The 26,476-nt window shown below is 47.8% G+C and overlaps 1 protein-coding gene across 1 annotated transcript; it reads right to left on the bottom strand.

Annotated features, from left to right (window-relative positions):
- Positions 1–1,181: 1,181 nt before the first annotated feature.
- On the bottom strand, positions 1,182–16,685 carry LOC105690134 (major royal jelly protein 1-like). Its single transcript, XM_012407702.3, has 6 exons — positions 16,484–16,685; positions 3,757–3,959; positions 2,856–3,022; positions 2,476–2,694; positions 1,923–2,354; positions 1,182–1,856 (listed from the first exon to the last, which is right to left on the bottom strand). The coding sequence occupies exons 2-6, from the start codon at positions 3,944–3,946 to the stop codon at positions 1,641–1,643; spliced, it is 1,224 nt and encodes a 407-aa protein (XP_012263125.2). The 5' UTR covers positions 3,947–3,959; positions 16,484–16,685; the 3' UTR covers positions 1,182–1,640.
- Positions 16,686–26,476: the final 9,791 nt, after the last annotated feature.

Below are 26,476 nucleotides of genomic sequence, written 5' to 3'. Positions count from 1 at the left end.
ATTGTTCGAAACGTTTCGCGTCGACCGATCTTTGGAACACCTTATGTCCCGGGTGTACGGGGAAAGAAGCAGCGACATTTTTTACGCTGTGTCACGACACCGCTCGTCACTTTTTTTTCTCTTTCTTCCGCCCTACGCGACTCGTCTTTTCTTGGAGGGCGGAGACGTAAGATGGCGATGGTTTTACACGGGGTACGTTTCTAGGAGGGTCAGAAAAATTGGGGGATGCTGCGAGATAGGTGCGGTACAAACGGGTGCATATATTTGTATGTAAAACAGTATATATCGTTTCGTTGGGATGGTTGACGTTGCGCGGCGTGTTTATATATCCCTCGTGAAAAACCATGTCTGAAACAATATCGTTGTGACGAACATCTACCAAACCGCGAATTTTCAAAGTTCTTGAAAAAAAGAACAAAAAATTAAAAAAAAGTCGAAAGGGATCATAATTGTTCAACTCTAAACCGGCTGTAAAACTCCGTAAATTAGTTTCTGTAGAATTTCGAAACTTTTTTTTGCCTAGCTGTAACGTAATAACAAATGATAAAAAATGTATGTGCGACCGTAATTTTACCCTCCAGATGCAATTTTTACAATAGTATTGTACGTAACTTTAATTAGCGGGTAGAACGTTTGTGCGGCAATTATCCCAAACGGTGCGCATGTTTTTCGAAATGATTATTTTTTTAGTAAAATTTATTCCGTTGCGGTGAATACATAATTATTACATACCCTCGGCGGATGTGCGGGGTGAAATATTTTCTATCCTAATTTAAAAACTATACCCATCGGCTCCTGTTTTTCATTATTTTATTTCTCGAATCTAAATACCCTCGAATATATATGTATATATGTATATATCTATACGCGGAACGAGGAGGTAAATGGCAGGCTGATAGAGAAACTCGAGCGACGAATAGCCAGATCTTTCCTTTTTCCGAGCAAAATCCGTCTCCTCTGGGCTGTTTGTTGGTGCCCGAGGGAGAGTCAAGTCAGGCAAGAAGAATGTTGGCATCTGCTCCTGTTTCCAGCTTTCTCATCCGCCTTATCGCTCCCGTATTCCTTTGCTTCTTTTGTTTTAAAACTATGAACTTTTCTCTCGCCCGTCTTCCTTCTGCGACGAACCTCTGCCCCTTCCCCAACCCTCCGACCCGACCCCCGCACTTCTTACTTGTTCTTCCTTTTTTTTTTTTTTTTTTTTTTTTTTTATTTTTTTTCTTCTACTTTTTACTTTTATCTTTTTCCTTCTACTAGCTCCACGTTATACGGCTCGAACCCCCTAGGCGAAACGGAGAAGTATATCCTCAAAGTGTCTCGCGGAAAGATATTGATTTCTTCGTCTTATTATAGGACCCAGTTTCCCCACCTTCTATCCGGGATAAAAGTGATCTATTGTTTGCGGTGGCCTCGGAAAAGCCTCGGATAAACTCACGGTATATATATATATATATATCCGTACGTACGATTCGGAGTGACACTCTCCGTGGAAAATTCGAACCTTTTTGGCCCGGAATCTATACAGATTTTATGAGAAAGGATTTCCATGTATTCTCGCTGGTTGAGATCGACTCCCGAGCTTACGAACGAGAAGATTATTTATTACATCAGCGTCGGACCTCGTCGAATGAAAAAAAAATCGGCTAATAACCTCCCTGACGACCCACTTCGCCGCACGCTGTGTGTCTCACCAATTTTCTTATATCCGTTTCTACGAGGATCCTGAAGTTCACCTCGCCGAAGTTCTGGCTACCCGTGATAATTTTTTGATAACGATTCGTGAACGCCCACAATTCTCTGCCCCTGACCTTGAGACCGCTGGTGAACTGCAGAGTTTCTTCGTCCTCGGCAACGGTGACCTGTGGAGTGAAAATTTGATCGACGATATCGTTTCAACGGACGCGTGAATACACGAAAATTCTTACCACGTTACGATCGGTGAGTCGTCGGTCGCTGTTCCAGCAAATAATCGCCGGCGGATCGGTGAGTCCCATGAACAAAATACCGTTGGAGGAAAATGCCTGGACGGAAACTTGACGGGGGAAGGTGTAGTCCGAGGTCACGTAATTCGGTTGTAACGATGATTTCATAAAACTAGCGCGTTCTATTTGCCTGGTGGAGACGTAATACTGTTTCAGTGAAGCCAGGGGTCTGTAATACAGACGAGTCGAATACTCTGGACGTGTTTTAGGCTGCAGTGCCAAACTAAACAATCCGTCAGCCAGCTGAAAACTCTCCCCTGCTATGGTGAAATTTACGTGATTTTCATCCGGATCGAAACTCTTATCGGTTAGACGGCGAACGTGTTCGCCATTCGAAATCACCAGACCTCTGCCGTCCGAGTCGGCCATGTAGATCTTAGCGCGATAAAATAAAAAATAAATAAATAAGTCAGTGAGTATATACACCGATCGAAAATTCTAGTAGAAGAGAGCGCGGAATATTTCGCCTGCGTCTCTTCGTTTTTCATCGGCTCACCCAGGTCTGTTCGCAGTGTCGTCCCTTAGTTTCTACCGCCGGGGTTATCAGAAGACCTTTCGTAGGATCGGTCGAACTCTGAGCGTATTCTGTTGGAATCTTAATCCTTTTAACTAACAAATCGTTCGCCAGATCGAACGCGACCAATTGAGGTTCGCAGACCTGATCATTCCCGTGCTTCCCGGTGTCCAGTACCCACATTCTGTTGCAATTGTCGATCTGCAATAAGTGTTTGTACAACAATTGAATATGATCGTGGCGGTTAAGTTTTAAATCTAGAGTACGGTCGTTATAATTGTGCGCAGACTGACGGTATAACGAGCTGCAGTTTTCACGCCTCTTTCATCCCGTTCTCATTCTTTTCTCTCCACTTTTCTTACCGTGACTCTGTAAACGCTTGTAATAGCATCGCAGTCTCCTTTTACGTGCCAACTCCAATCGGGATAAGGTTTTAGAAGGGGACCACCGTCGCCGTTCTCGTCCGATACGATCGAGAGGCTGGCGGGGACGCCATTCTGTTTTGGCGTCGTTACGAATACGCGTCCATCTGAGAGACAAAAAAACTTTATCTCAAGTAAACAGTTCGATTATAACGTCCAAGTTTTTCCAGTAAACAACTGCGCGAACGTATAGGTTCTTTTTTTTTTTCACGTTCAGCTTGTGCGCCTTAAAAAAAAACGTTTTAATAACAATAATGATCGAAACGTTACGCTACAAAACGATTCGCTAATTATTTGACGTTTTCATTAAGCGACCACGTGTACTTCCCACCGGAAATTATACCTCGTTTGGCCGATATTTCTTGTTACCGATTTTCGTGATCGCATAGCGCCCACGTCACGGAGTCACCCGAATATTCGAGTCAACGTAAACCAATAGAAGCTGATCCCGTTCGTTCGATTTTTGCTTTTACGGGGCCCCACGAATATGCTTCGCGACTATGATAGTTTTTCATAGTCGGTAGAATTTTCGGCGACGAATATAAACGGTCAGCTGATACACATCTTCGAGGATGATTATTATTTTCCAAGTTGTACGCGGTACGCGTGTGGTTTTTATGAATATTTTTTTTTTGTTTTTATTTTCCCCCTCTTCACCCCCGTCACGTTTCGATATTCGTTTTCAATTTTGTTCGACGTAGTCGGAATTGCACAAATATTTGAGGTATGGATATGGCGTAACGTAGGAACGCGTGTATACACGTATGTACGTAACGTGAACGAAAAAAAAAAAAAAGTATTGAAAAAAAAAAATAAATAAACAAAAATAATCAAAATTTACCTCTGGCGCGATCGACATCGATGGTAAATATTTGCGTGTAATCATAGTCTCCGGCGTCGATGGCGCTCTGCTTTTGCTCATCGTTTTCCCATACGTAGTCGATGTATTTCCATTCGTAACGGACGTCCAGGTGACCGGAAACCGCGGAAAATATGAGAATTTGTGCAACGAGAATCGCCAGGATCTCCATCTTTTTCGATCAGCTGAAAAATGGTCGAGAGTCAAATTTTTCACCAAAACTAAACCGCACTCGTGCGCCTTCGTACTTTCCAAACGTCTCGTCTCGACTATTATATTTCGGTAATACCAAATCTACTGTGCGTGAGTTATCAACGTTTGCTGCGTGTATACGCTGCGTATCGTCGTCACGTGACGCGGACGATAGACGGACAATATTTCTTCCGCTTACGGTGTACCGATAGGTTTAAAAATTTGCATAGACGGTTATTGAAAACGATCTTCGTCGCTTTCCGTAGCCGGAACGTACGGGGGAAGAAGGGCCTGTAGGGTGAAACCGGTCGGACGCACGTCGAGATTTTCATCAACGTGCGACGGAATACGGCGATATGTCAGCGACAGTGTTCGCAGTTTTGATACGCTCACCCCTTGTATGTACGTATAGAGGTATTGTACCAGCCGCCGAACGTAAGCAACTATCTCCGCGGAGCTCGAGGATTCATTTAAGTGTCCGTTCAAAATTCTAATTGCCGATTATAACGAGGACGCCCGATACAATCGGCGTTCCGTGATATCGATTCGGTTGTTCGGTATACTCGTCGCAGTAATATATATGTATAATTGCGCGCGGTGGTTTTTCAATTATTTTCTCCACGTCCCGAAGTATAATAACAACGTCCATCTCCTCGGCGTACATAATTCGGGAGTGTTGATTCGTCGAACGAGTGCTAATTGTTCGGTAATTACGAGTCGGGCGTAACCACCACCACCACCACCACTACACCCCGTTTCATTAGAGGGATGATGATCGCGCGAGATCCGACCTCAGCAGAGTTCAACGTTGGATAATATTTATCAAACGATAATAATCTTTCTTCGCCAGTCGGAGGTATAGGTATATAGAAATAACCTGCATCCCATCGAAGCGAAAAATTTCTTCCAACAAAGTTGGGTCGAATGATGATCCGCGATTTTGCCGTACTTCTTCGTAGGTCGTAAAATAATTCGGAGGAAAATTCTCCGCTGAATTTTACACCTCGGTATCCGTACGAAGTCGACAGCTTTTCGCGCGATGTGCGTAATACCACCACGTGTGTATACATATATAAATACGGGTACACGTATAGGTGCAACGCGTATATTCGTACGTACGTATACGTAAGGAGCGGCGTCGCGTTCGCCCTGCCGACGCCCAAGTATCGTCCCGACGCCGGTGCTCGCTGGTGTGACGCTTAATACTAGTTTCACGGCTTGATAGGTTCGCCGTGTAATTTTACAGCGGCTCCGAGTTGGATAAGCACGAGGTTTTCTAGTTAACTGGACCACAAAATTCGGGAACCCTGTGTATATAAAGCTCTTCGACAGCGAAGGCGATCAGTCGACCCACGGAGCTCGGTGGCGCAACACCTCGCAATTTTACATGGCCGAGTCGCCGAAGTTTTTTTTAACCCCCTCGACCGAAGTACAAACGCATAACGAGGTGCGTAAAAATCATCCCGCACGGATCCCGATCGTCGCAATCGAAGAATCGCGCGTCGATCGCCTCGTTCGCTCCGCGCGTTGCAGCCGAGTTTTTCTTCGACTCTGATAATATCGATCGTCGATCTTTCTACGCGCTGGAAATTCTTCGAAACTCCGTTGCAGATAGACAAGGGGAGTGGGGACGAAGGTTATTCGTCATTTTTGTCGAAATGTTTCGAGATTCTCTCTCCGAGGTAAAATATGCTCGCCCGTCGTCTCGGCGTATATGTACCTGAAAAGCGGGTGTTCCCGTCGTTCGTTAGGACGAGTCTCGGGGTAGAGCGGGTAGTCGAAAGGAGGTTTACAACCGGTCGCGCTGAGTAAAAGAGTGGCGTACACCGGTAGTAGCAGCTATCCCGTGTACATCGCGTACCAACTCTCGTAGGGATTGTATGATACGTAGCGGGTGCGCCGAGAGCACCGAATTTGCCAAGCCTGACGTGGTGCGGTCTGGAAACGGTGGAGATTGGAAAATCGGGGTAGTAGAGAGTAGAGAGAGCCGGGAAACAGTCGTCCTCCTTGGGCGCTCGAGGAGGCTGCACGGGAAGAGAGATGGTACGCGAAGGATGTTCCTCGAGTGCCATCAACTTAACTCGGGGTTCGTGCCGTACTACTATATACCTCGAGCCGAGCGAGAGCTGCCATATAATAAGCTTTGTAGACCGTGTATAGGTATACGTACACCTCGACCGGCGAGAGGCCCTCTCGCCGGCCTGAAGAGCGTCCTCCCCCTAACCCCCTCAAAATTTCCCGACCACCCCACCTCCCCCTGCTCCCCCCCCCCCCCCCGCACTTCGACGATCTCAATCTCCGTTCGCGCGAGTACCGCCCAACATTCGCGAGCTGCACACCGGGACTCTCCGGAGGATATAGCGAAAAATGCAGCGCACATTGCCGGCGTACGCTAGAAATTGTTCGAAAAGCGGGGCGGAGAATATGGTCGTCGCGGTACAGGACACGCGGGTGTTCGGTTACAGGCGGTCGTTTTTAGGTGAATTTGTTTGATTTTGAAAACAAGAAAAAAAAAAAAAAAAAAAAGAAAATCGTTTGATACGGTTTTCAATTAAATTAGGGAATAAACAGGGTTTATTTTCCCTTCCGAATTCGGGGGGTTCTTCGACAAAGAAGAAGAAGACCTCTCCGCCGCGCCGGTGTATAACGTGTAGTCGGTAGGGATTGAAGATATTCTCTTTTCAACGTTAGCAACGGTGGCAGAGGCGGCCGGGAAAGCAGGCGGGAAAAGCAGTATGGCGGTACGGCAGGGGCAGCTATGGAAATCCAGCGTGGTGGGAGCCAGTTCGTTGATTTCTCGTTTTCATATTCAATATGATCTGCCTCCTCGCCATTGTATTCATTCAAAACGAGTCAACCGCACGCAAGACGAACTCGGATGGTTGGATTGAAGCTGAAGTTGAGGCTGAAGTCGGGATGAGGCAACCGTCGGGGTCGTCCTCCTTCTCCGCTTGGCTATGCGGTGTGCTCGCCTCGGTTATACGTACGTACGTACTCTCCGCTACGCTGCTGCCTACTTCGACTAATGAAAGGCGAAGGTCTCCCGAATTACCCTGGATGGTAGGTATACCGCCGCCTCCCGCCTCCCGCTCTTTGCCTCTTCGCCTTATTCCCCACGTCTCATCCCTACGGCATCCGAGTCGATTTCACATCCTTTGACGTACCAACGCTTCGCCCTTACTTGGATCTACGTACAACCACCTACGGCGCAGTCGTAACGCGTTTACATCTATACGTAGTTGTAAAAAAAACAATTATACCTCCGAAAAAGCTCAACTTTTGCATTCGACGCTGTTCTTCTTTCTCGCCAAACAATCTTCAATTTATATATAATTCTTCGCGCGCGGACACGCGGTTACGTACTCTTTCGGAAGTTCTCTTCAATTTTCGAAAGAAAATATATAGTTGTGGAAAAACTTGGAGCTTTTCGACACGAACGGCCGTATGCGGTAGGAATATTCGCTCCGCTTAATTCTGCTGCTGCAGGCTGCGAATTCTCTGAGCGGCCGGCGTTAACGTTACGCATTGCCGTGTACCGTACGCGGTAGGGAAAATGAGCGAGAGGGGGTAGGGTACTGATGGTAAGTGGTTTTAGGTCAAATAGGGGCACTTTTCGAATATTTTTTTTCATTTTTTTTTTCATTCATTCGTTTTCTTTTGCTTTTTTCTTTGAAAAGGAACCAAGTACAACGCTGTACCGCGCTACGTATTATGAATATACAGACTTTTGAGCCGAGATCTCGCGTACATTATACCTTTTTTCAACCCCTGTACGTTTGTATGTACACACGTTTGTGTGTAAGTATTTTGCTTCACTATCAACCCTGAAATTTTTGACACAGCTACAACTTTACGCACCCTCAAATTTACGGGGATTGCGGGAAATAATAATAACGGCACCAGAAACGAAAAGGAAACGCGGAACGACTCGTTGCGAGTTCCCCTCGCTGTAGATCTCGATCAGTTTTTTTCAATTTCCTTTTTCTTCGGTTTTTCTCGCTCGCGCGATGCACCGTGCACATCGTGATGGGCGACCGTACAGCACGTAATGTACACGCGAACGTGGACCGCGGATATAAATTAATTTAACCCATCCGTATAACCAATCGGGTACATACACACACGTGTATAGCTGGCCTCCGCGAGTTTCCGCGGCTAAAATTTGAGCCACTAGCGTATTGGCTGCATCAGCGGAACTCTCAGCCGTATTTCCTGACGGCGGTTGCCTCGTCTCGTTTACGTAATATTACACGAACGCTAATGTATTGGATATGCGGCTGCGGCTTCCCGCGGCCTTTTCGCGCCATTCAACGGATTTCGATTGAACGGTAAATTTTGGCGAGCGCTACGTAGCCCTTCGTTCGCCTGCCTCGGCCTACGTCCGTATCGACTCCCGGAGCGCGCGATCGGCGAAAAATTGAAATTCCTTCGAAGAAATGTTTTTGAAAAAGTATCGTGAAACAACGGCGAAAAAAAAAAAAAGAAAAAATTAAAGATGAAGTTGCACCGGACGTTATCAGTGGCGACGAGATGGTTCGGCGTGTACACGCAAAGTACACGTAACGTAGTGGGTAAATGTTTGTAGAGGAGGGCAAAAAAAAAAAAAGGAAAAAAAAGGAAACAAAAAAGGGGGGAAAAAAAACGAGGAGGATTCGGGCGGTTTCGAATAACGTTGAAAAGTTATTTCAGAATTTAATCGCTGACCTGAGAGCCGGGATCAAACGCAGCGACGTTGGATCGCGTATATCTAGCTGTTGCGGGTGCGCTGAAACCGAATGCCGGAGTCCCAAAGCCGAGACCCGAATTACCTAAAATTGTTTGCCGTACAGCGGAGATCGGGTCGGGCGAGGTTGAAAGATATAAGCTTAATCCAAATCGAAACCCGTATACCTTCCGTATATCCTTTTTATTTACGATTTTTCAAGCATAACGCGGGCCTCTCGTTGATCCGCCGGATATCTTACACCTACACCCCCCCCAAAAAATAACCAAAGTTTTCGGTGTAGCTGGCGGTTTCACTTTGAATTTTGACTCGAGTTTTAACCCCTGTAAGCAAAGGTAAGGGACTCGGGAATCCGCCGGAGAAATTCAGGGTCCGAAAATCTTGACCTCCGAAACTCTATTCTCGCGCTATTTTTCGCCTCACTATTTCACATCTCAACGTGTCGCTAAGCGTGACGGAATCCCCCGGATACGGAGACCCGCCGTTGGTACAGTGCTTGCGATTAACGAATCCCAATGAGGCTCAGGAGTGCCGAAAAAGTGGAAAAAAATTCAACGAACCTCCGTTAAAATGAAAAGGGTGAAATTATACAAACGATAACGGGGACGGATGAAGAAAAAAATTGATAACCGGTAGCTGCCGATTTGCAAGTAATATCGATAAAATGCGTGGTAAATATCACACCGCATCGCATATATACATATATATGTATATAATATCCCTGGGGATAAATTCCTGTTCGAGAAATCGCGCTTTTGCCCTCCATCCGTGCTTCCACGCATATGGCACCGCATGGTATTCGGAATGTTAACGTAGATATCGGAGATACGTAGATACGTGTGTTACATGCGCATACACGAAGAGGTTGCCGGAGGGGCGTCGGGGAACCGAGGGGCGAAGGGGGGAAGGGGGAGGGGGGAGGGGGGGGGGGGTCGGAGGGAAATAGCTCGGGACGAGGGGCGAAAAGAGGGACAGCGCGTAGTAAAAGGGCGCGAGGGAGGCTGTGTGGCGGCACGGGGCGGAGCGTTCTCGATTGGAGGGTTGCAGAGGTAACAGTGTACGAGGGGTGACTTTCGGAGGGTGGGGCGACGCAGGGTACCGCGACGCACGCATCCATGCGCGTCGAGCGAACGGATGGACGAAACATCGGACGGACGGACGGACGGACGGATGGACGGACCGACGTAGAGACCTACGAACGGCCCGATCCCCCCGGGCGATTTATATTTATCTCAATGCGTCAAAATTCGTACCGCGGATACGCCGAGATTTCTCGCAACTCGAGCACACCTATGTGTATGTTATACACCGCCAATCCTACGGATATCGGCGGAAGACGGTTGCGCACCGTTGGCAGAAATTTTCACCTTGGCAATTCCGCGGCCACCCTAGTTGGATTTTGGCAAATTATTTCGACAATGGATTTCTTACACTCCGCATCATCCGCCCGTTCAATTTCCTAATCATACAGGAGTCCCGCGTGATCCCACGATTTGCATACCCTCCTCAGCGCCCAATTTCTACACTGCGACTGAAATTTTGGTTTTTTTTTTTCTCTTTTCTCTTTTGCTTATTTATTCAACGCAAATTCGATCGATCAAAATCCTGCTTCGCGGTGTGATTCCGTTACGGGTGTAGGACGGTGCGGTTGATCGTCGGTCGGCCCTTCGATCTGATTCGGGTTTAATTTGCATAGGTACACATTGCACGGCGTACACCCGTGTCTATATATATATATATCTATATCTATGTTACATATGTATACCTTGTACCGCACGTGAAACTGGTCCCGAAGGTAAAAGATGGCCGGAGGAATTAACGGGGGACAAAGGAAGGGCGGAGAGGAACACGTTCGGAACCCTTTTCTCGATGTAACCATCGGCAAAAAAAAATGTAGAGGAGGGTAAAATGGAAAAAAAAATGAAAAAAAAAAATAACAAAAAAACAATTTCCGAATGGTCGTATGCTTGTTACGTAAGGGAGCGTGAAATATTTAAGCCGGAATCGCGGCCAATCGGCGACGCCCTTCGCCCTCGCATGAACCGGTACGACGATATTCCGGAGATCAGGTTTTCGGGGATCACCTGCTCTGACTTTGACGTTACCCGTCCCGAGATTCGTCCCTTTTTTTTTCTCTCTCTCTCTCTCTCTCTCTCTCTCTCTCTCTTCCCCCACCACGCCGGCCGGCTTCTATTTCGTACAGCACGTTAACAAAATTTGCGAGACTAACATATATACCTATCTATACCTATATACGGCGTGCGATGTATCGCTGAATTTCCCAAGGTATGAGTTATGTAGTTTGTTACGTTATACCTAGACCAACCCTTGTTTGGATATGTATGGATAGAGTCAGGCGTGTGATACGCACACGCATGTAAATGACAAGAGAGGGTGGTGAATTTCGACGATGAGGAGAGCAGCGGCAGCGGCAACGGCGGCAACGGCGGCAGCGGCAGGAATGGCAGGAATATAGCGGGAACAGCAACAGCGACGGGGTGGAATGGCAAAAGGGATGGGAACGGGAAATGGGGAGTAGGAGGAGGGTGGCGCGAACGGGGGGCCGGGGGGTGGGGGGGGGGGGGGGAGACGTGTAGCAGGCAGTAGTCGCGTTACTTCCGGTCGAGCGATCGCGCTGCGCTTGGCAGCTGTGGAATCGCGCGGGGGGAATCCCCCTCGCCACGTTGCTTCTCGCGCCGTTCGAAGCCCATATCGCCACATCACTTCGTTCCTCTAATTCGATTAGTTTAAATGGCATTAAAACAATCCTACAACTCGACGTATACCTACGTACGTACCCATATAACGAACCGTCTAACGCCCCGCGCGTCGTCAAGCTTCTTTACGGAAAACTTTCCGTTTGCATCCACGATGAACGCGCATTACGTGCAATCAAGGTCCGAACGTCGTCCGAAATCTCGAGCTTTCGATCCGAAGAAAGTGAGAGCGAAAAGCAGAAGATACCCGGCTCGGGTGTATCAGGTGGGCCATACCGATCACCGTATACAACGTTCCGTATATCTGTTAGTATCAGGAAACTGCTCGGACGATTAGGTTCGTGAGTTATGAGACAAGTTCTGATACTCCAATAATCTAGCTGTTGATCGCTTAGGTGCAGCCAGTATATCTCATCTTGTCCGGCTTTCGTGATCAAGCGGGACCTCTGTAGTCCTGCAGGAAATTTTCCTCTTATACACGCGGGCGATACACCCTGTTCCCTTCTCTTTCCACACCGTTATGTATATAGATATATATATATATACGAAGGTATATAGCCGGCTAACTTTATTCGGACAATCAGCCACACGCCCAACATCTCCGCCCTCTCAACTTCCAAATCGCGACCCCCCCGGCACCCCCCGGCACCCCCCGGCGCCCCCACACCCCCTCGATTGTCCCCCTGCTCGACGGTATACCCCAGAATGCATTCGTCCGCCCCAACTTGGGCGCAAGGCGTACCAAGTCAGTGTGAAATTCGGCAGCCCTTATTAAAGCCTACTCCCTTATTACGTTGCGTTGCCTCACTGCAGTGGTCCGCGTTCCCGTTTTCGGATTGTATACGTATACGTACGTACACCGTACGCACGCCTTCGTTTGTGTGTTGCGTCGGTGTTATACGACGTCGCTCTGACTCATCTGTCGTGCGTATTACTACGGTGGGCCGAATGTCGTCGAAACTCCGGCTCCCGTGTGCGGTCACATCGCAAACACACGCGGGATTCAGCCACGCGAAGTGTAACTAAATTTAAAATTTTTACTTACTTCCAGGCTACTGCTCACCCTCCACTGTCATTACCCGTTGCAATCAGCACCGCCGTATACCCGTGGCACCCCCCCCTCGGATATGCCCCCCCTTCCAGATCCCCGTTTTTAAACCCCCCTGCCCCGCGACTGCTCCCGATTGGCTGTAACGGGATTAACTGGAGTTTATTTGATAAATGGGAAAAAACTCGCGCAACGATTGTAAACATTTTTGAAATTTTTCTTTCTTTTTTTCTTTTGCCACGGATGATCTATACGTTACGGCCGTTGTTACGCGGAATGTCTACACGCCTGATTCTGATTTCCCTTCGAAAGGAGGGCGAGTGTTAGCGAGAGATTTGGGGAAAATTGGAGAAATTATTCACGGATAATAATGTGTATGGGTGACGAGACTAATTGCAAAGGGGTTCGGGTCGAGTGCATTGACTATTTTTTTCTTTTTTCTTTCTCCTCTTTTTTCTCTCGCGAAGACCGGGATTGTTGTTCGCGAATGTGAAATTTCAATGGGATCAAGACGGCGAGAATGGAAAAAGAAGAGAAAAGAACCTAGAAAATGAAAATAGAGATCATGCGCGAAAAGGCCTATTCGCAATGGTGCATGGGGGGGGGGGGGGGGGAGGAAGGGGGTGGAAGGGGGGGTCGTTAATTCTGGGTAAGTAAGTCGAGCGGAATCGGATTGCCGAGGAATTTTCTTTGGAATCTTATTTATTATCCAGGGAAGAACAATTGCGAACTAATTCAGCTCTCTTAATTACCAACAAAAGAACAATAAGATTTACTGCGCTTTTGTCTCGGGGGAAAAATGAGAAATTACGTTACGGGTCAGGAGAGATGCGAGAGCATTTCGTCTCATATATATATATACAGGTGTATATATATGTATGTATATAAGATAAAACGAGGAATGAAGATGGAAGGCGCGGCAAAATGGAATCCGAGAAATCAAACATCTCAGGTTGGTCAACAAACCGTGGCTCTGCGGATCCCGAAATTTTCATCCCCCTTTCCACAACTCTTATACGCTCCAACGAGACCCGGTTATATAAAGGAGGGAACGTTTATTGTCAGGCGAAAAGCCAATACATTTGAGACATGTATTAAATGCACTCTGTTTGCAGATCGCGATACGTCCTCTGTCTTACGAGTCCAACGAATAAAAAAAAAACAATAAATAAATAAATAAAAAAACGGAATACAAAAACCCACGACAAGGCGGGTGGAAAAAAAATCCACTCGATGTGATTCGTTATAAATCCTTGCGATATCGTCGATACCGATTCGACACCTCCCTTGCTTTTTTGCAAATTCATCGACGAAATGGCATTCATATATTTCTATATACGATTGGCGAATAGAAGACTCGCTGCTTAAATGAAATTTTCTCGATTGTTTTCGTATTGGCGATTTTCCAGGATATTGATTGGCTCTCGACTCCGGTACAGTTTGGCGAAAATGTACGATCCCTGCATGTACAGACGCACATTCGTTTCTATTTCGCAAATTACATCGTTCGGTGCCAACGCATTCGTCACATCTGCTGGAGACGAAGGACTTATTACACTCGTATTCCACGTTGCGGGTCGCCTACGATCTCGCGAAATATTACAACGCCGACGAGCTTTCGAGAGGCTCAATATGTCCGCCGCGACGCCGACGACGCTTCACGAGCTTAGGGCTCTTCCCGAAATCGGCTCTCGACGAAGCACTCGAACGGAAATTCAAACCAATCTGTACGGACAATCGAATTTGCCGCGTCGTCGAGACGATTAGAAACTAGGGTTTTCGAGGTATCGTCTTCAGCTTGTTTTATAATTCACTGAAAATCGAGTAGATCCGATCCGCAAGGAAATCAATTTTTTTGGGGAGCTTTCACGTCATTCCATGGAAAAATTATTAAAAACAGGGAGACAAACTCCCTTCTAGTTCGCGATTCTCCCATCGACTTAACGATCGCGATTACAGTAAATTCACCGACGACATTTCACCAGCTAATTAAATGTTACACAACGCGTATAAGTATCTCGCTAATTAATCGCGTTCAATTTAATCGAACGACAGACGTTCGTCGCCCGCAGTCGAGGGTGTCTACGTGAAATCGAACGCGTACGAGGGACAAAAAAAAGACGCGAGTGCGCGCAGCGAGACGGGGGATGATTTTTCACCGCGGGGAATCCCCCCGATTGGAAAAAGGCCGTGCGATCGAAACTTCCGGTCGGATCGCCCCGTACGCGTCACCCCGCATTACGGATAACTATTCTTTCCGCCCGTTACAAGGCTCCATTGTCCGGGACCCCGTAGTCCGTAAGCGATACAGTTTCCTGTGCGCCCGACGCGCGGGGGGGTCGTCCCGATTCGGGGTACGGCGGTAAACTGCGAACGAGTTTCGTACCGCCGCGGATCTCGAAAAGGGGCCCCTCTCTCGCGTTCAGGGATGTTGAGTAGAAGGCGTTCACGATGTGAACGGGAGAAATAGGTAACGGAGACGCACTCGCTTACTCGTACGTGTGACGAGTTCTTCTCTTTGTACGTACGTACGTATGTATATATGTAAGTATAATGCGAGGAGGACGACGGAGTAGTCGCCCCTTTGAAATTCTGGAACCACCGCGGCACCCCCGGGGAACCTGAGTTCCGGATTAAACTTTAATTGATTCAACTTCGCGGTCTGTAGTCACCGACGCGAAGCGACGCGGAGGGTTCCGTGATCGTCGCGACCACTTTCGAACCTATAATGCGAGAAACCGTACGTATGGGTAAGTAGGTAGTACTCGGTGAATCGACACTCTTGGTATATTTCTAACGCGTTTTATACCGTGTCTACCGTTCGCGAGTTTGAACTTATCGCGCAAACTAAACTATTGCAAATTACGAAATATAAGGATATTTGCATTGACAAACTGCAACAACGCACGGGTATGAGGGAAAAAAAAAAAAGGAAGATATGGAAAACCGACGGGAAGAAAGAGAAAAAGAGTGGAGAGGAAGAAGGAGACGGCGAAGAAGGAGAAGAAGAAGAAGAAAAAAGTCTTCCGCGACGACGACGAGGGGATGACGAGTTACGCGCTGTATATACGTATATATTCATGCGGCGGAATATAATTCGTGGGCAACCTGCAGCCAGTACCCCTCGTGAATTGTTTCTTGCGTGCTTCGCCTCTATACTCTATACATATCCGCTGTACGTCTCTCTTCTCTCGACTCTGCACGAAAAGCTGAAAAAGTACCCTCGTATTTTCAGCAGCACTAGTGCAATGTGAAGATGATTCGGCAACTTGAACTCCCAACGATTCGCGTTCTAGATGCTGCAAGGGGGTCGGGCAATGTGGGTATAGAATGAACTTCTCTCGCAGCCTACCGTAACCATACGCTCGTCGTGGTCGGGTAATACGCCAACGAATTTTCGGACGAGATTAAAAACAAAAAAAACAAAAAAAAAAGCAAGTAAACAGAGAATTATTTTGAGGGTGCGAAAATTTGCATTTTTCTTTCGCGCGCGCATACCTGTCGACGAGCAACGCGATCGGGTGACTTCGATTTCGATCTTGAAATTTATAAAAACATATAGTTTCTCGAAAATGCTGCACAGAAAATTGTCAAGTTTTCAGGTTTTCCTTGTCACCGAATAATCGCGAAGCAGAGGCTGCGGTTTGTTCAAACTCTATACGAGTGAGACTTGAGAATTTTCGATCTTCTCCAAAAGTAAAAACCACTCTGCAAAAAATCATTTTTTCCATTCCGAGGTCATCCTTTGCAAAATACTTTGTGACACCGTTTACGTATAATATCAACGTCCGCCGAGTGTGACATCGACGCTAATTGACAAGGGTTGCGGTGGGTAGCGATGACGATAACATCGCGAGTCCCATGGGTGACATTCTGCGATATAATACCGGTCCCTAAACGGGGGTTATATATACATTTCGTTTGTTTGGTATAGTATGAACCGTCCGAACGCAACGTGTACACCGTACGCGAACACACCATATTCCGTGCGTATAATTGATTCGAAAGAATGACGTTGGCTATAATTACCGTACTGCGGTGTCGGACGTTACTATCCAACCGATGTAGATTTTATCGTTATCATCGAGTACACTCGATTACGTTTTAATTGTCAGCGAATGATTTTCCGTAAACTTTACACGCGAAATTTCGGCGATCCGCTTCGTGAAACGGTTCGTCTGGAGACGCACTCAAAAATTCTCAACGGCATCGACTGACCGTTTTCGGTTAGAGTTACCGTACATCTCGGCATCGGTCTGTAATCGTCTATGTAAATTTTGGATTTTTACGACATGCGCCAGAACCGGTTACGGAACGTTCCGAAAAATATCCGTCAGGCCGTATATAACGTCTTATCGCAACGTATACTGTATACATATCTATGTCAAGAAGTTATCTCTCATCGGAAAATTCAATCGACCGTGGATCGCCCCGGTTATAATCGGTCGTCGTTCCATTCGACAGCGATGTCGTTTGAACGAACAAATTGGCGTCTGGGATGAAGAAAAAAAAAAACAAAAAAACAAACAAACAAACAATCATCGCTCGCTCCCCGATGTCGCAAGATCCGCGCGACCGATGATCGTTCGAAGGTTGATTTATTCGGGGCTCGACCCCTAGGTCAAGTTCGGGAGGTTTTGACGCGCGGAATTTTCCCGGCAAACTTTATACGCGGCGCAAAGTTCCGGAAGTGCTTTGGCGTGGTCGCGGGTCATTGGACCGGTAATGGCGGTCACCCGCAGTAGCGAGAGACGGGCCCGCAGCATCCCTTTCGCATTCCCGTTCCGTAGCCGGATAGCACGAGTGCAGTGTTTATTGTAAGGAGGTCATTACGGGCAATGGTCTGTGACCTCGACCCGGGAGGCAGCACGCGCGACGCGCGGTAGGTAATTTTCCCGTAATCCGGGAGGAATATTATTTAGGGGATGAAGGCGGGGGAGGTGGATGCGGCGAGCGGGAGGAGGGGGGGGGGGGGGGGGGGGGGGAACGAAGAGAGGCGGGGAACCGGCCGATCGAACGGCGACGGGAGCGGAAGAAACAGCGTCGTGACGCCTCGCCTCGCGGTCTCCGGTCGCGTGGCTTTATGGCCCAGACTTCCTTGAATTTTGAAACAGGCGGAACGTCTCCGAGCAGTTAATAATTCCTTCGGAAGTTTTAAAAGAAATGAACGAAAACTCCGCAGCCGCGCTGCGCTCCCGCGCCGCCACCCGGTCGTCGGTATATAATATAGTGAAACTTTGAATGTCGCTGTGCGGCCAATAAATTTGCGTAAATTTAAGAAAACCGTATACTATACTATACTGTATAACTCTCTTATTTGGCGATGGATAATAATACGTACGTCGAGGCCTGGGAAATTTTATTACTCGTGTAATAATCGCGTCGTTAAATCTTTGGAAAGTGTTAGCCGAACGGAATGTGGATGAGGTATCCGGTTATCCGGTGCTTTCGATTCGAGGGATGGAAGGAGAGAGAAAAAAAGAAAAAAAAAAAAAAAACATGTGAAAATAACGTGTGACGGATGGAAAAAAGCTAAACTCGCGACGGTACAGCCGGGTAACTACTCAATCTCGAATATAATTTTCTTGTTAGCTGTAAAATCCAATCAACGTGAGGGACCCTCCCCCCCCCGCACCCCGTCCTCGACAGTCCTTCATCCCGAGCAGAATGAAGTTAGCCGCCCCCCGCCGCCCCCGAAAACACCCTTTCTCACTTATTTTGCGGTTCTCGTCGCGTAACGCGATATTCTCTCTCTCTCTCTCTCTCTCTCCTCGATTCTTTTTTTACTCTCTGATGTCTTTCGTCGACTAAGTTTGCCCTTATTTGGTAAAAATCGCGAGGGTTGTTCCTTTGTTTCGCCGCTCGCGGCCTTTCGAATTATACTTAAATGAAAAGGCCGCCACCCCTGCGCGGCTACGCCGATGCCACTTTCGAACAACGAACTTCGTGCCGCGCGGTACGCCCACCCCTTGACTCCGAAGAGGACTACATATATATATATATATATAAATATAATACCCGCATACACGGACGAACGGAAAAGCACTCGAACCACGCGACGTACCCGCCGAGTACCTGAGGGATAAAAACAACGGGAAGGAAAAATAAACAAATAAACAAATAAATAAATCAAACGACCGCGGAGGAACCCGATTTGTATTCACCACCCCCTACGCCGACTGGTATTTATTTTTGATATCTCGGGCTTGACCTCCCTATGAATATCGATTTTTCGACGGTATTTCCTCGGAATTGGTTGAGAACTAGATCTCACGCTTCGGAGGCGTCCGCCATTTTGGTAGCATTCGAGGCTCACGGCTGTTGGATTCACCCTTTCCGGATCGCGAGGGTAACCCAATATCTACAAACCATCGCCCAGATTTTCATCGCTCTCATCTTTGTTTCTTCGATCTTTCTTTCGCTCTTTTTTCACGTAGCGAATAATTCGACGTCAGATATTAACGTTTCATTGAGAGAAAAACACTCTTAGTCGTATAATTTTCGAAAAACAGGAAGACTGGAGTAAAAAATTTCGATAAGATAAATTTCAGGTGTATTTCAGTCCGGCAACGACACGAGATAGAAATATACATTCATTCTAATAAAACGTTATAGGCTCGGTTCATTTTTAGCGGAAGGAGTGGAGCCGTCCCCGTGAGTTTTTATCCATTTCGGTGGAAGGAAATATCGTTTTATTCCGCCTCTGGGACTCGATCCCTTCCATGTCGCCTCGGCTGCTCTTCCACTTCACGTAAGGAGGGTCCGCCGAATATTTGTTTTTTTTTTTTTTTTTCTTTCCGTCAATAAATTCCTACTATTCCAACGGGTTTTCCTGGAGGAACCTCGCGCTTTATACCAGAGGCAAGAGTGTGTGTATATAGCATATCGCGTATACATTATCCACGCAACAACAAAACGCGAGGCGAATCTACTCCCCTGAATTATAAAAAAAAAAAAAAAAATAGATATATACATATACACATGTATCGAATAACAAAACATACACGAGCGTATAAATAAATATGAGAAAGGAAAAATATTCGGGACGCACAGCCAACGTTGTCGAAATTTCCCTATGAAACGAAAAAAATAAAGAAGAAGAACACGACCCGACAACGCATACCGAATCCGTACCGCGATAAGTTTTTTGCTTACATACATATACGAAACGAAGATCCGGCAATTTTTATCGACGACTAGTTAAGCAAAACTGTGAAAAATCGAATGCGGGGAGATCAAAGGAGGGGTGGAACCGTAGTTTCGGTAACAACGGTGGCCACGAGAAATTAAAAGGAATCGAAACGTGAGCCGTCCTCCTCGGTTTTATGTCGTATCGAAAATTCGACGAACGGGGCCCCACCACCGGCCGCGAGTGATTTCGCGGGACGCGCATAAGGTTCGTCGAGAGTTCGGAGTTCGCGGGGCGGGGCGGGTGTATTACCGCTGTTAGAGCGTGCTGCTGTACGACCCAGCGGGTTGCCCCGCGCGCTCTTCGGCGCTCGCTGCTGGCTGCTGGCTGCTGGCTGCTGCTGGTGGTTGCCTGTCGCTATAATCTGTTTATAAAACAATTTGCGGAGCAAGTGATGCGTGAGATACAATATATCTACAAACATTGTTAGCATCGACTCGTCGCTGAGTACTGCGGGTATATAACGTCGTTGGTACCGATGCAGCCCCCGTAATTCGGCGGTGGGGAAAAACGCGACCTTATATTTCATCTACGATCTCTGTGTATCGGGGAGCCGCTCGTTCTCGTTATTTATCGCGCTCACGTCGATTCTCAGGTATGATTCATCTGCTTACGTGTCTACCGTACGGTTAACCGCGGCCGTTCGCCGCTGTCGGTGCAATCGCAATTTCGCATCCCTCGGCTTTCCTGATTTCATTAATTTTTCTTCCCTCCCGCGGTGTAAGCGCGAAAACGGACGAAGAATATCAACCCCGAATGCGTAAATCATCCCCCAATTATTCGTCGATCTGTACAGCGATTCAGTTGTCGGAGCGTGTAGGATTACCCCCCCCCCCCCCCCCCCCCCGTAGATATACACGCGGTTGTATCGATCACACTTGATCGGGAAAAAAAATTGTTCTTTTTTTTTTTTCTTTTCTTTTCTTTTTTTTTGTTTCCAATTACAGTTATCGAAAATCCGTGAAATCTATACCGCAGCTCGATTTATCGGGGAATTAATATCGGCAGTTCGTCGGAACAGCTCGTTCGCCGCCGCGCGGTAGCTGCGTCTATGTTCTTAATTAATCGGATTTTAGACGCCTTCGTTACGGCCAATTATATCACGTATCAGTAGATATATTTTTTCGAACGTGAAGAGAGACTTAAAATTAATACCCGCGCAGCCGCTCGCCGGTTGGCTTGCCAGCGATAACTGATGACGGACTGCAAAAAACTCACGCATCCAACGACGGGATATACATATGTATACCTACGTACGTACCCGATCAACGTTCACGCGCCACGGTAAATTTTCAACGCCGATGTATATAACTACTATTTCCCACACACGCGCACACACACGTACCTACGCGTAATTTTTTAATCTATTTATTTTATCGTTTTCTCTTTTTTTTTTTTTCGCACCTAAACCCTCCGACGCATACGTTATATGTTCACGTACGCGATGTAAAACTTCGTACACGACGCTAATTTCATCGTTATTTTTTATAAATTGCCGCGTACCAGTTAACGCTTCGCGGGTCAGTCTCGCCAGATTAAAAGAAAAAAAAAAAAAAAACCTTTTTTTTTTTCTTTTTCTCTTCACATCATTTTTCTAATTCGCTTTTTATTATTTTTTCGAAGTTTTTCTTTTTTTTTTTTCAAACCGTGCGCACGTTACACGCCTCGCCGGTGTATATATACGCTCTAGCGTCAAAATTCAACGACGATACGTTACCTACGAATCCACGTTAGCGAAACTCGTACCTTGTACTTTTCCGCAACGTCATTCCGCAGCGACGGTTATGACGTGTAACGTATACAGGTATACGTGTACAGTTATCTACCTCTCGTTTGGTCACTGCAGACCTATGTGGGGTTGATTTTTTACCCGTAGTCCGGGTATAACGGGGCATCGCGGGAACGAGCTGTACGTACGTTATATATACAACCCCGTGCATCGCATATTGCATAACTGAATCGGAGATGCATATCAAATTCACGTTCGCAGGTACCCTCTGTATATTCTCTGTGTGTTACACACACACGAATACGTATACAACGGTATACAGTCGATCGCGTATATATATCTGCAGGATATCGCGACATGTAGGCGTACATACATTACGATATGTTTTACCCCACGCGCGATCCACGGTCGGGATAAGATCGATCGTTTTATTTTCCAACGGTTCGACGTTCGTATCATTGTCGCAGCGGACGACGTACGAACGATTCGAAATTTGAAAAAACCTAAAAAGATACGAGAGAAGACTGATCCTTTGCAGAGAAAAAAAGGATATTCAACGCCTGCAAGTATATACATACGTATAGCCGTACGGATAGTAGATAAGATGACTTTGGCTTAAATCGTTGTTCCCTCCGTCTAGAATTTAGTATCGAATTAAGTCGTCAGTGTCAGTTTACCGTAAGCGCTGTATCGAATCGTAGATTATAATTGTCGGAGAACTAGGGGCACGTGTCCCGAAGTATCGTCGACAGTGGGACCTGCCCGTATATTATTGTAATGGAATCATAACTTTAATTCTCATGATATCGTATCGAATTACACGCGGCCCCGGGATTTCGCCTCGTCTTCCGTGCCGCTCGACTGCTGTTCCGCAGCCCGCCGCACGGTCTGCTGCCGGACGATAATGCGAAATGTCCGGGCCGTCCCCGCGCGATTCGTCGTTCTCCGTTTCTAACGGTGCCCCCCGAGTACCGGGCCTGGGGGGGTGCCCGACACGAGACGTCACGTGCCGACGCCGACGCGGCCCACCCTCGTCACCTTCCTTCCCTCTTCCCAGCGTATTTCGGTTCACGGTACCCACTCGGCGTTCGATGCGCTTTAATAAAAACCTACTTACTTTTTTGGTCTGCCAGCGCGGGGCGGTTCTTCTATCCTCCGTACCCCACTTCACCCCCTGGAAAAACGTAGGCGAACCCACCCCGCGTCGCGCGTAAGCTTCGCGCGACGCGTGGCGTCGGTTGCCCCGACGACAAAAGGATCGACGTGTGCGCGTTCGAAGAATCGATCTCACGCCGGATTAGGCGAATTAATCGTCGAATGGAAAAACTGACCGGCGAGACGGGTGAGACCCGAGGTGACGAAAAATTTCGAAACTGAACGTGGGCGAAAATGACGCGCCGGATTTCTTCGAAGAAATCAGCGATCGATCGACGGGGGGAGGTCGGATCGGACCTTCGTTGAATTCGACTTCGTTGGAGTCTGGAAATTCGTCAGCCGTTTCGAAGGATAAGAAAGAAAAAAGAAAAGACGGGGCGAAGCGTTTCATACGGTGGACGCTGGAGGCTCGATTGGTAGATTATTAAAACGCGGGGTGTGGAATACATGTGTATAAGCGATCGCTTTGGTAACGAGGTAGCGAGTCGCGTGCCGTTTTCAGCATCCCTCGCTCCTGCCTCCCCCCTTGTTTCGTTTTCCCTTTTCCTCCCGCGCTATTCCGCCCTCCTTACCACCCGCACCGCGTACGCGCCGCGCGGTATAGCGCGTGCAGTCGGCCTCACATTATCATATACGCGCGTTAGACGAAGGAGGAGAAAATCGAGGGTGTAAACTCTGAACGTTTAAACGATTCGGGGCACGCGACCGCGCGAAACTCGCACGCATCGGTCCGTCGAATCTTATTTGCATTCGGTAATGACCCTGCGCCGGCTCAACCCACAATTTTCACCCTTCATCTCCCTCCGGTCGCCGCGACAATTTTACCGTCCGCGGATTTTCGTTCGGCCGATTGTGAGAGAAATTTCCGATTCTCGAACGCTTCGATCGTGTCGCGAAAAAAGGCTGCGTCGCGCTCCAGATCGCGCGTTGCGGTATAGCTAAGTATACGGAGAAATTTTCCGCATCCGTTTCGAGAGAGTGCAAGTACAAGGGGTACAACCGTTAGTAAGAACGGGAGAATTTCTCGTGGCCGTTATAAAACGCCGTTTGTGACGCGACGCAAGCGAAGATAAATTGTAGAATTCTTCGTCGTCGGTGCGGCCCGACCGCAATATCGCCTCGTATATTTACGGTCGGTTCTCCCGGGCGGAAACTGGGCTGCCGTAGGTGACTGCGGCGCTGCGGAGCTTCTTCCGCCGTAGCTCGCGAGCCTACGGCGGTACTACTGCTCCCAAAAAAAATAAAAAAAAAACATTCAAATTAATTCCGCCCGAGTTGTTGCCAATGATGGCGGCCGATGCCGCGCAACGTCTCCTTGTAAGATATGGTACGGTACGGTACGTACGTCCGTCCGCGTATCATCCACCCGCATCTTCAACTCGACTCCGTACAAGCTCTCCACCGTGTATCTTTTAGCGTATACATACATACGCGACTATAATTCTCACCACCTCCTCCGCGTTTATTTATTTCTAAATAACCGCACGGTGTGTAACCTCCTCCGGAATTATTATCGCTGTGGTGTGTATGGTGTACGAAAAAAAAGGATGTAAATAAAATTAATAGAGACAAGGGTTTCAATTTTTGGGTTGGCGTTCGTCGCGCGTACGCGAAGTGCGTGATGCACTCTTCGCCAAGCTGAGTACGAACAAACCGCGTGAGAAATATATATATATGTATATTTTTGTGATTTATATTTTTATTTTTTGTTTTTTCATAATTCCAGGGTGGAGAGACCTCCGGCGTGTCGGGAAATTCTCCTTATACATCGCGTTTCTATTTTGCATACGTCTTATATACGCGGGTTCGTCGGAGCGACCCGCGCGAGTCGGCGAGGGGCCGGAAACTCGGGTAGAAAACGGGGTTGGGAGGTAGCGCGAGAGGGACTGGAGGCAAAATGATAATCCATTCCGTGGTCATAACGCCGAGGAAGGATGGCGGTCCGCTGCCGGGGCGGGGGGGGGGGGGGGTTGGAGGGGGGTTGGAGGCGACGTCGGTAGCAACGGGGCACCGTAAAGCGCACCAGACAAGAAATACGGCCAACCGAGTCTCCGCGCGGCGCATAGATACAGACTACGCGCTACGATTCTACGGTACCCCTCCGCACTACCGGAGGAAACTTACCCCCGGTTATATGCAAACCCCCATCAATTCCCTAGGGCCAGTCATAAACTTACTGAATTATATTACTCCGCGCTACTGTGGTGTACAAGCTACACGTATCCGTACGGGGCTCCCACAAAGGTCTTTCGAAACGCACAATACCACGCTGCCGAACCGCGTCGCCGATCGCCAAGTTTTTACGACTGAAAGTCGGAGCGGAATTTTGGAAAAAAAAAAATCCCTTTCTTTCCACTTCGGATCATCGCTGAATACGTACAGCTGTACACGCGGTGGAATGGCTTTTGGAGAAAAAAAACACCAGAAAACGTCGACTTTCGAATAAATTTTGGAAAAATTTTCACTCGCGCTAACGTGTCTGCCGGTAAATTCCTCGAACAATAGTTTGATAATTTCGGGATTGTTTCTGGAAAGACGCGAAGGGTGGAGGGGGCAAGTATTGCATCGTTGGATATATAGTGCGGCAGCGGTGTATATGTACAGCAACGGGAGCGGCGGTTCACGGTAACCGAGCAGAGGTACACGTGGTTTATGTTGCGGAAGTGACGTGTACATTTGTTCGGTATTTCGGTATATGTTTTTGTTTTTAGCTGGATTTTATTTACGACCGGATAGCGCGGGGCCGCAAATACGCGACAGGTACGGCAAAACGCGGGACCCGGCTGGCTACCGTCGCAAACCCACCCACCCCACCCACCCCCCCCCCCCCCCCCCAACTTCTGCCAGCTACCCCCCCGTGTCACTGCGGAATAACCTGCCGCTACTGTTTCTGCACCCCCGTACAGCCAAGCGCGTTTCAAAGTTTGCTGTACACGTTATACGCCATTCGCGAATTCGTTCGTTCGTTCGTTCGTTCGTTCGTTCGTTGGTTGGTTCGTTTATTTGTTCGGTTGGTACATCGTCATTTTGCGGTCTTTTTATATCCCGTAATAATTTGTGAACCCTGACGCCCCGTGTGGCCGTGGGTGTATACGTATAACATCCCCAACTGCAACGTTGCACGGATCACGTAACTCGGCAGTATCGTTAACGGACAAAATGTAATTCAACGACCCTGTCACACGCCTCGCACTTTCGAATCTGATTCGCAGTTTTTTTTCTATCCAAATTTTTAGACTCGTCGATCCCACTTCAAAGTCCCCACGTCAGAGTGGAGTTCCAATGAAAAGAGATCGACTCAAATTCCTCTCTCGGCCGTCGACGGGGTCGGTTCTCCAAAATATAAAACAATAACGCGCGGAAGGGGCTCGGTAGGAGACGACGATCAAAAAAAAAACAAAAAAAAAAAAAGGGAAAATGGGAAACACGCGGTGCGTGGGTGACGGGTGACGGGATGAGATGAAGGTGGCAGGCATTCTCGCATAATAAATCTCGGAGATATTTGTCGGTGGGGTCGGGGGTGGGGGTGGGGTCCGCGTAACGTCGTAGCGATAGGGGAAGGAAGCATTTGTCTACGTTGGGAAGCGCGAGCCACGTTTGCGAGCTACACGGACGGGAGCAGAGTCGAGGAGTGGGTCGGGCGTTGACGGAAAACGGGCGCCTTCATCTATCAGCGTTCCTCGCAAACACATCAATCCGCTACTCGGCTCGTGTCGGAGGATTTTAAGGGCGCCGCAACCGGCCCCAGAAGATTTTGCGGTCTTGACTGAAACGAACTGCCGGAGGTTAAATTCCGCGAGAAACTACCGAATATAAATGGTCCGTACGCCACGCGGGATCGGTACAGGCATCATACCTGTACCTGTAATTACAATATTTCAGCAACGCACGGCTACGATACGGTAGAACGGATTCAAAAATCAGTTCGCTCGAGGGAAACGATACGGGG

Source organism: Athalia rosae, chromosome 5 (assembly GCF_917208135.1).
Source record: "Athalia rosae chromosome 5, iyAthRosa1.1, whole genome shotgun sequence".
In the NCBI taxonomy this organism is placed as follows: Eukaryota; Metazoa; Arthropoda; class Insecta; order Hymenoptera; family Athaliidae; genus Athalia; species Athalia rosae.
This window is presented reverse-complemented; position numbering and strand designations above follow the sequence as displayed.

Coding starts and splice junctions, on each gene's coding strand:
- LOC105690134 (XM_012407702.3), bottom strand. CDS start 3,946: ATGGAGATCCTGGCGATTCTCGTTGCACAAATTCTCATATTTTCCGCG. Junction 2,695..2,855: donor CAAGCGTTTACAGAGTCACG/GTAAGAAAAGTG, acceptor CACTTATTGCAG/ATCGACAATTGCAACAGAAT. Junction 2,355..2,475: donor GACACTGCGAACAGACCTGG/GTGAGCCGATGA, acceptor TATCGCGCTAAG/ATCTACATGGCCGACTCGGA.